Below are 10,133 nucleotides of genomic sequence, written 5' to 3' on the forward strand. Positions count from 1 at the left end.
ATTAACCATTAAAATTATTTTACTTAAATTTAATATTAATTATTTTGTCACAATGGTTACTTTTTATTTTATTTTTATGTATTACCGGTATCTAAAAAGAGTAAACACACGGATATTTTCAAATAGAATTTTTTTGATATAATAAATATTTTATAGCCGTATAAAGAATTATTTTTTCACTATAATAATTGCTTCATTTTCGATTCTTCGACTAGCATTGAATCTTAAAATTAATAATTATAATTTTATATAAGTATTTTTTATCCCTGTAATTTAAACATAACTAACTTTTGTTTTATTCAATATATTTTAAAATTTGTTCTTAGTGAATATTTTCTTCTTCTTAGATACTTATTTCATCCAATCCAACTGCAATTTTCATTCCTGAGTGGAGAAATAATATAATACATAATTATCATGCTTTAATTAAAAAATTAAATTTATTAAATGTTGAATAATATAAAATTCCAAAAATCTAGAGGTGTTTGTTCTTTGTTTGGATTTTCTTCTTCTTTGCGCTCTTTTGCCTCTTCTTTCTCTGTCCATCTATCTATTCAACTCTCTCTTCGATTTTTGTCCTATGTTTCTCACTTAGCTCTACCAACAAAATTCAACTCTTTCACCACTTCCTTCTGCGTTTCACAGCTCCCAGCTCACTCCTCACTTGCTCTTCAACATATTTCTATCTCAACTCTCTCACCTTCTGCTTCTACAGCCATGTCTCAGACTAACTGGGAAGCTGACAAGATGTAATTTTTGTTTTATGTTTCTCTCCTTTTATCAATTTTGCAATATGGATTTTGTGCTTCCTGCTCAATTCTTCATTTGGGGTTCTGGGTTTTTTTCAAGAACTGGACTTGTGTATTGTATTTCATGTCTTCGAAAGTTCCAATTTTTCTTTCTGGGTGGCCTAGGGTTTGTACTTTTCAGCAAGTTCTGTGGGGTTTATTGGAAGTTGCTGGTTTTGGTGCTGATTTTTGTGCGGTGGGTCACATGATTGTGTGTTGGGTGTTTTTTGATGTGGTGAATGTGAAGATAATGAAATCTTTCATTCTCGCTGTTCACTTGGCTGATGTTGCCGTTATTGCACTTTGAGGTTTCAGGTTAGATGTTTACATCCATGATTATCTTGTCAAGAGGGATTTGAAGGCTTCTGCTCAGGCTTTTCAAGCTGAAGGGAAAGTATCCTCGGACCCTGTTGGTGAGATGTCTCAAAACTCTACTCTTTTGTCAAAGAAAGAAGTTGGAGTTAACTGCCGTTTTTTGGATTTCTTCATTTTATTTATTGATTTTTGTTGTTTGTGTGTCTGTGCATGTTGTGGGATGGCAATGGGGGTTGCAGCTATTGATGCCCCGGGAGGTTTTCTGTTCGAGTGGTGGTCGGTTTTCTGGGATATCTTTATTGCAAGGACCAACGAGAAGCACTCAGAGGTTGCTGCATCTTATATTGAGGTTGGTTGGGAACAATTTTCATTGGTTTCACATTATGCAACCTTCTGTGGTGCTAGATTTTAAGTAGGGTGAGGGTACTAAAAATTGAGAAAAAACAGTATTGTAACATATTTATATTTTTGGTTGAATGTTGTTGTCAGTTGAAGAAGTGACACTAGTATTTCATAAAGGAAGTTTATGCATTCCGTTAGGTTCAACTTTTCAGTCTCTCAAGCTAACTATTGTAATTGCATCTCTTAATGAATGGTTGATTTGGTTTTCTGTTCCTTTTCCTCTTTATAGTTTAAAGTATACTATATGAGGAAAGTCAGGAACCTTTCTTTAGAGTAATTTTTTGTTGAATCATTGTTGAAATTTGCTTATTGTTTAGTTCCATTCCAGGTTGATATGTCTAGCAATATGATTTAATACTTCTTTGTGTTGTCTGTGTCGGATTATTTGTGTACTTAATGAGCCTCGTGGTCTATGAGGTGTTTCGACCTGTGATAATTTCACTTACTTCTGATTAATTACGTTTCTCTGATTTGAGTTTAGAACTCACATTTTCTTTTCATTTCCAGACCCCTTTTAATATTTCATGAGTTGGTTCCATCAAATGCTTTGTTAGAAATTATTGACTATTGTTTTAGCTGAGTTATAAGAACCCAAACATTTCAGTTTGGGAAACTAATTTAGGTTTCCGTAGCTAATAATCTATTATCCACACTGCCCTCATGAAATGGTGTACTTGGATCTGCAATTCTACTTGAGAGTTTCTTAACTTAAGAGAAAATACTAGTCCTGCTTTAAGTTAATGGTCTTTGAAACTCTCTTTGCAGACACAATTAATAAAGGCAAGGGAGCAACAACAACAGCAACAACCACAATCCCAGCAGTCGCAGCATCAGCAACAACAACAGCACATGCAGATGCAACATCTTCTTTTGCAGAGAGCTCAGCAGCAGCAGCAACAGCAGCAGCAGCAGCAACAACAGCAACAGCAGCAACAGCAACAACAACAACAACATCAACAACAATCACAACAACAACAGTCCCAACCACAACAAAGCAGGGATAGGGCTCATCTTTTAAATGGTAGTGCAAATGGATTAGTTGGAAACCCTGGAACTGCAAATGCACTAGCAACAAAGATGTATGAGGAAAGATTAAAACTTCCCCTTCAAAGGGACTCTTTGGATGATGCAGCAATGAAGGTTGGGAGATGTTAATCTAAATTTAAGATAAAAATGCTGTTATTATGACGCCAATGTTCATAGTTTTCTTTTGGTATATTATACAGCAAAGATTTGGTGAGAACATGGGCCAACTTTTGGACCCAAATCATGCATCGATATTAAAGTCAGCTGCAGCTCCTGGCCAGCCTTCTGGGTATCATGTTTAAAATTTCACTTTTAGTGCCTATTATTTCAAGTCTTTTTGTAGACTGAAGGTTGTTTGTACTTTATTAGTCTCTGTAGCATAGATAATTTAAGTTTGATATGAAATTCTGTGACTTGAAGCTTTCTTTGTTAATGCAAAACAAAAAGATTATCCTTTTACCTTTTAGTTTTCTGGACTGTCTGCTCGTGGTTTTGAAGAATCAATGTTCATTCCCTGTTAAAAAAAGTTATGGGTGTTGACTTTGCTAGTACCAAATTTCTTGATTTCAGGCAAGTTTTGCATGGTGCTGCTGGGGGGATGTCTCCACAAGTTCAAACACGTACTCAGCAATTACCAGGGTCTACTCTGGTACAATTTTGTTCTTAGAGGACTTCATTAATTCTTATATTTCTTACGAGCTGTTTTTCTCTGACTTGCCTCTTGGAATCAGGATATAAAGGGCGAGATCAGTCCTGTTTTAACTCCCAGAGCTGCTGGTCCTGAAGGATCATTGATGGGAATGCCTGGTATTTTCCCATGATTTTTTTTCCTGCAGTAACTGATTTGTATTATTTTGAAACCGTTTTGCTTCAAATTGATAGAATTTTAATTTTTTTCCCAGTGCAATTTATTCATGGTTGGCTGAGGATATTTCGTGATTTACTGTTAATTTCTTTATGATTCTTTGTTACTATTCATGCACATAAATGGAATAAACAAGATATTTTCTGGTGACAGGATCAAATCAAGGTAACAATAATTTGACTTTGAGAGGGTGGCCACTCACAGTGAGTAATCTTTTTAATTTGTTGTTATTTGAATTAATATTACTTATCCTGGTGAAGGTATATTATGTCCTATTAAATGTGATATCATATTCATAATAAGATATATATCCTTCAAAATTGTTGTGTGCTGTAGTCTTTCCAGCAGTTCAGTTATCAGGTTTCACTATTAGCATTATTTTTATAGGGTTTGGAACAACTGCGCACTGGTCTACTCCAGCAACAAAAACCTTTCATGCAGGCTCCTCAGCCTTTTCATCAACTCCAAATGTTGACACCACAGCATCAGCAACAGCTTATGCTAGCACAACAAAGTTTGGCGTCACCATCTGCCACTGAAGAAAGTAGAAGACTAAGAATGCTATTGAGCAGTAGGGGTATTGGTCTAAACAAGGACGGTCTTTCAAATCCTGTTGGTGATGTGGTATCTAATGTCGGATCCCCTCTTCAAGGTGGTGGCCCTCCTTTTCCTCGTGGAGACACAGATATGCTAATGAAGGTGTTAGTTCTCTTTTAACTTGTTTTCCATTTTCAGTATGGCTCTTATGTATTTCATTAAACTGTTTTATTTATAAATATTGTATATTTACCACAAGTTCCATGGTTTGTGTCTACTGTAAGTTTCTATTTTTCCATGGTTTGTATCTACTGTAAGTTTTTATTTTTATGTATAGGTGAAACTGGCTCAGTTACAGCAGCAACATCAACAACAGTCAAGTACCAATGCACAGCAGCAGCAGCAGCAGCTTCAACAACATGCTCTTTCAAACCAGCAATCTCAGACTTCTAATCATAGCATGCATCAGCAGGATAAAGTAGGGGGAGGTGGTGGCAGTGTCACTGTGGATGGTAGCTTGTCAAACTCATTTAGAGGAAATGACCAGGTCAGTCCTTTTTACAGTTGTTGATACACATACATGTTCAAGCAGTACGTTGTTTATTGGGGTGCTAATTCCTTATGAAATCATTGGGCAACATGCAATATATTTCTTCTGACTTGTAAAAGAGTGATAATTTTGTACTAAAAATGTCTAGCGAATTTCTGAAGTACACAATTGGTTTCGTTTTTCATTTATTCACTGGTTTTAAATTTCAGTGTTACAAAGTATGATCTCCAAAATCTCAAGATTTCTAGAACTGTGTAATTGGAAAAGGATTTTACTTCTGTTGTTCTTTGAATTCTTCTGGACAGAGATATGATGATTGATACATTTATATAAACGTTAATAGAAATGAGTATATGATGATCCATTTATAGAAACGTCAATAGACGTGAGTGGCTATATTTTTTCTGCATTAGCAATGTAGAACTTCCAACACATCAACTACTAGTTTGTTTGAAACCGTTGACTATATATATACAACAAATGACAATGTCTTGCAATGAGATTTTGAAAATTATTTTCTATTAAAATCACATGAGTGTAAACTTCTGTCCCTGAATTTGACAACATCTGATTTCTGTACCATACAACAAGTAATAAATAGGTTCCTAACATGGTTATTTGATTGCACTTTAAGGTTTCAAAAAACCAAATTGGGAGAAAGAGAAAGCAGCCTGGATCTTCATCAGGTCCTGCCAATAGTACAGGCACCGCAAATACGACAGGTCCATCACCAAGTTCAGCACCCTCAACTCCCTCAACCCATACGCCTGGAGATGTGATATCAATGCCTGCCTTGCCCAATAGTGGCAGTTCTTCAAAGCCTCTAATGATGTTTGGTACTGATGGTTCTGGAACCCTTACATCACCTTCTAACCAGTTGGTAAGTGGCTTTCTCTGGCTAAATTGATGGAAGGAATTATGGAATTCCTTGCATGTAGACTCATTGTCATTCCATTTTGGCAGTGGGATGATAAGGATCTTGAATTGCAGGCTGATGTGGATCGCTTTGTGGAGGATGGATCTCTAGATGAAAATGTTGAGTCTTTTTTGTCCCATGATGATACAGACCCTAGAGATACTGTTGGCCGTTGTATGGATGTAAGCAAAGGTGCAGTAAACACCATTTTACATTGATCAATAAATATTCTGGCATCATCCTTGCAAAAGAGTTTCTCAAAGTGTATGTCTGAATTTCCCTCACTCCAGTGTGAAAGTTTGCAGTCTTTTCTTTGTATAGTATAGATATGTGTCATTCTATGGTGAAATACAGTGAAGTACAATTTTTAAATAGCAATTCAAATTTCTTGATGCCTCAATATTCTTTACGATATTTATGATGAATGTGTGCAATTCCTTTTTTTTTGTCGATAAATAAGCAAATTGTTGGTTATATAATTAAAATGGGCTTGCTTTGTTATCTATTATATGTGCATCTTGTGGTTGTTACTACTTGCTTTTTAATTCCTTGACGTACATAAGCATAAAGAGGAAATGACATACAAATCAGACACTAAGGGCATGAGTTTGTTCTGTTTTCAGGCTTCACATTTTCTGATGTAAATTCTGTACGGGCAAGCACAAGTAAAGTTGCGTGTTGCCATTTCTCATCTGATGGGAAATTACTTGCTAGTGGTGGGCATGACAAAAAGGTTAGTGGCAGCTTTAGTCTCGATAATAATATTTATTTAGATTCTTTGTTCAATCAACTTTCTGAAATATGCAGTGATCTTGAATTGAAAAACAAAATTAAGAACAATATTTTTCCTTTTATTCTGTTTTGATATGGATTAATATGGCCTTTACCTCCTGATTGCTTTGTACTGCAGGCCGTTTTATGGTATACGGACACTCTTAAACAGAGAGCTACTCTTGAAGAACATTCATCTTTGATTACTGATGTCCGTTTCAGTCCAAGCATGCCTCGTCTTGCAACATCATCATTTGACAGAACTGTCAGGGTTTGGGATGTTGACAATGTTAGTTGATTTGTTACCTGTTTTACTTTAATAGTTTAAAACTCTAGAGAAATTGTTTATATATATTTTTGTGGGTTTGAAGTAACTTGACTACAATGCACATGACAATTTTAATATTTGCCTCAACTTGAAGTGTGGCACACCACAAAGTTAAAAGATTTGTAGATAACCACTTTAACTGAAAATCCGCGCATAGTGAGATAGATGATGAAATTATAAACAAGTACACAACTATTACCCAACTGAGTTTTCAGATTAAAATGTATTTTGCTTTAAGATATATTATTTTAGTGCAGTTTTGTTTTTTTGTTGAAGTTCCTCCATGTGGTTTTACTATTCTGTATTGTTAAGGTTCATTCCGAGTTCCAATGAAAAAGTTTGTTGAAAGACTTTTGTACGTAAATGTTATATTTATTCGTTTGCGGTGAAGGTGAATAATGTGGTGCAATAGTGCCTAAGAAGCTTTAGGTATTCATATTGCGGGTAATATTTAGTGTTTCTAACGAATAGTTATAGAGATTGAATAATGTGGTGCAATAGTGCCTAAGAAGCTTTAGGTATTCATATTGCGGGTAATATTTAGTGTTTCTAACGAATAGTTATAGAGATTGTATTGCTTCAATATGAATGTTGAATTCCGCCTTGATTTCTAATGTTCTAAATGTTGTGCTTACTTTTTTTGCTGTTAAATCAATGTTTCTCCTATGGAGTTGTGTAAGGCTTGGAAAAAAGGTTTTCTTCTACTGAATTTTGACGAGTACATTGGGACTATTTATTTGCTGGGATGTTAATGATTGCGGTCTCAGATAATTTGTTTGCCTTTGTCTAGAACTAGAAGTTGACGATTTTGCGCATTTCTTGTTAGTATTCTGATTTAGCTGGATATATAATTACCATGCAGCCTGGTTATTCTCTTCGCACCTTCACGGGACATTCTACAACTGTTATGTCCCTAGATTTTCATCCAAATAAAGATGACCTCATCTGCTCATGTGACGGTGACGGGGAGATACGATACTGGAGCATAAACAATGGCAGCTGTGCTAGAGTCTGGAAGGTAGAAAATGTGAATCATTATTAGCATATTTTAAATGCCTTTCTCATACCACGTTCCACAATGTAGGTCCAACCTTCGCAGGGTCATGCATAATATATGCTTTGTAGCACTGTGCTGCTCCATTTTTTGATAAAAGAATCTCATTTTTGTAGCTTGTGCACTTCAGCGATGATGCATTCATTTCAGTCTGCTAACTAACATTTTTCTTGCTCATTAGGGTGGCACCACTCAGATGAGATTTCAGCCTCGTCTAGGGAGGTACCTCGCTGCAGCAGCAGAGAATATTGTGTCTATATTTGATGTAGAGACACAAGCGTGCCGATTTTCATTAAAGGTTGGTTTGCATGCCATTTTTTTCTTGAGTTTCTTCTTGTAGGCATAAAATAAATTCTTTCAACAACAGGTTGCAGTTTTACTGGAGTCAGAGTCCGTATCTTGTGTTTATTATCTGAAATTCGGAGGCAGTGTGTCAAACAAAATTGCCCTAAATAACCTGCATAAGTACATACACAAATAGAGGGAGAATTTAAACTAATAACTATGAGCTGCACATGATACACTTAGTAAAACGTGAAGTGTGATTTTTATAATAATAATTATAAAGTATTGTTAATAATAAAGTGTTTCCAGAACAACATGAATTGATCTCTCAAACCAAGACTGAAGCTATTGCTTGAGGCTGTAAAATGGCTTTCTTTAATTTTGTTTGTTGGAATGCTGCACTATGGTTGTAGGGACACACAAAAACGGTGGACTGTGTGTGCTGGGACCCTTCTGGGGAGTTGCTGGCATCTGTGAGTGAGGACTCTGTGAAGGTGTGGAGTCTTGGATCAGGGAGTGAAGGGGAATGTGTGCATGAACTTAGCTGTAATGGCAGTAAGTTTCATGCATGTGTTTTCCACCCAACATACCCTTCACTGCTTGCCATTGGCTGTTACCAGGCAAGTCTTCATTTCTCTTGCTTTAGTTAGTGTTGTAATGTTGAGATCTTACAGATAGTAAAATAATAATGTTGTGCAGTCATTGGAGCTGTGGAACATGAGTGAGAACAAGACAATGACTCTATCTGCTCATGATGGTCTTATTACTGCCTTGGCTGTTTCAACTGTAAATGGTTTGGTTGCTTCTGCCAGTCATGACAAGTTCCTCAAGCTCTGGAAGTGACCATAAAGACAATACATTACCTCTTTCTCACTCTTCTTCACCTCTTAGTTACTACTTTCTTTCCCATTTCTGCTTCTTCAACTTCTCTCTGTAGTTTAACATTGCCTTCCATTTAATTATCTGTACTTGGATTCGATCCCTTTCCTTTCTATCTTTTTCTCTTCCTTCTACTTTTTACCATATCAAATCTTAAAACTTTATTATCAAAATTATTTTTTAAATGTGCAAATAAATTTATTCTGCATTATCAATCACATCTTTTACCAACTTTTTACTCATTTCTTGTTTCCTTTTCCTCAAGAAAAGGAGATGAGCCACCTAACTTAACCCAAACAATTTAATACGATTTTTCCCCCCCTATTGCACTCATGTTTTTCTTATACTTCCTCCACATTTTTTTAATTAGAGCTGTTTTTAAATATATTTAAAATAATGAAAATATTGTTTTGGAATGTTTTATCCAAAACTATGTAATGGTTTTATTTTTATGGTTTTGAAACGTATAACCGCAATTTGTTTTACACTGTTTTTGATTATCCATTTTTAAATATCACTTGTCCCTTTACAAGTTATCTGAAATGTTTAATCTAAGTGTTTTTTTTTAATACATTTTGGGATGTGTCAAAATTTAACAGTGTATTTTTGTTTGTTACATATATTTATGGGGATATAGGAAGAAGAGTAAAGAAAAAAAAGGATATTATTTTTGAACCCCTCATTTGTGTTTTTATTTCCTAGTATCTATTAATGTTTTATATCTCTAAAAGAGGTTTATATCCTTAAAAAAATGTTATTTATCTATTTTTAGAGTAATTTTGTAGGGACAAAATAGTGACTTCAGGAGGGACTAAACCTAAATGGAATACATTTTACACAAAGTAAAATTATATTATTTTATATTTTATAAGGATTAAACCAATAGTTTTACAATTGTGAGGAACAAAATGCAAATTTAATTGTAAGAAATAAAACTAAATCTTTTTCTCTTAAGTGAACTTTAGTCAACACTCTGAAATTTTATAACTCATTGCGTGGTGGATCGGTGAAACAAATAACAAATAAATTTTAAATGACACTCTTATCATTTCAACTCTTATCATTTCAAGAAAAAAAAATTTAATTCAACCTCACAAAATTATTTATAATTTTTTTTTAAATGAGATTTACATATATTATAAAATATATATTTGTATCTCGAATCATAATATTCATTTTATAAAAGTTAAAATATATTTTATGTAAAACTTTAAACTGTCTGTATTAAAAATATTTTTTTATAATTAATCAACAATTCGACAAATAATTCTTAAAATATCAAACTGAGCTTGTTAAAAATATCACTCTTTTCACTGATCCTTTCTTGTAAGAATAATTATATATTGTTTTACTTAATTAAAGAAGGAGGAGTCAGAAATGGCATCAAACTAGAAAACAATAATAAATGCAGAAGTTG

General features: G+C 34.4%; 1 protein-coding gene across 2 annotated transcripts; it reads left to right on the plus strand.

The window, feature by feature from the left end:
* The first annotated feature begins 489 nt into the window (after positions 1-489).
* On the plus strand, positions 490-8,814 carry LOC137820134 (transcriptional corepressor LEUNIG-like). 2 transcript variants are annotated; one of them, XM_068623974.1, is made up of 18 exons: positions 490-749; positions 1,104-1,201; positions 1,343-1,452; positions 2,271-2,645; positions 2,732-2,820; positions 3,102-3,180; positions 3,263-3,338; positions 3,550-3,599; positions 3,784-4,095; positions 4,271-4,480; positions 5,118-5,363; positions 5,447-5,591; positions 6,023-6,132; positions 6,310-6,459; positions 7,361-7,516; positions 7,734-7,850; positions 8,251-8,457; positions 8,537-8,814. In XM_068623974.1, exons 1-18 carry the CDS (start codon positions 718-720, stop codon positions 8,678-8,680), a joined length of 2,706 nt encoding a protein of 901 aa, XP_068480075.1. In that variant the 5' UTR covers positions 490-717; the 3' UTR covers positions 8,681-8,814. The 2 variants fall into 2 exon arrangements, with proteins under 2 accessions (XP_068480075.1, XP_068480076.1); XM_068623975.1 differs by having other exon boundaries at positions 5,474-5,591.
* Positions 8,815-10,133: the final 1,319 nt, after the last annotated feature.

Source organism: Phaseolus vulgaris, chromosome 9 (genome assembly GCF_000499845.2).
Source record: "Phaseolus vulgaris cultivar G19833 chromosome 9, P. vulgaris v2.0, whole genome shotgun sequence".
Classification (NCBI taxonomy): Eukaryota; Viridiplantae; Streptophyta; class Magnoliopsida; order Fabales; family Fabaceae; genus Phaseolus; species Phaseolus vulgaris.

What these genes read in the sequence shown, in the direction of transcription:
- LOC137820134 (XM_068623974.1), top strand. Translation starts at nt 718, where the DNA reads ATGTCTCAGACTAACTGGGAAGCTGACAAGAT. An exon ending in GTGGTGGGCATGACAAAAAG is followed by an intron (nt 6,133 to 6,309) that starts GTTAGTGGCAGC and finishes TTTGTACTGCAG; the next exon opens with GCCGTTTTATGGTATACGGA. An exon ending in GCTGTGCTAGAGTCTGGAAG is followed by an intron (nt 7,517 to 7,733) that starts GTAGAAAATGTG and finishes CTTGCTCATTAG; the next exon opens with GGTGGCACCACTCAGATGAG.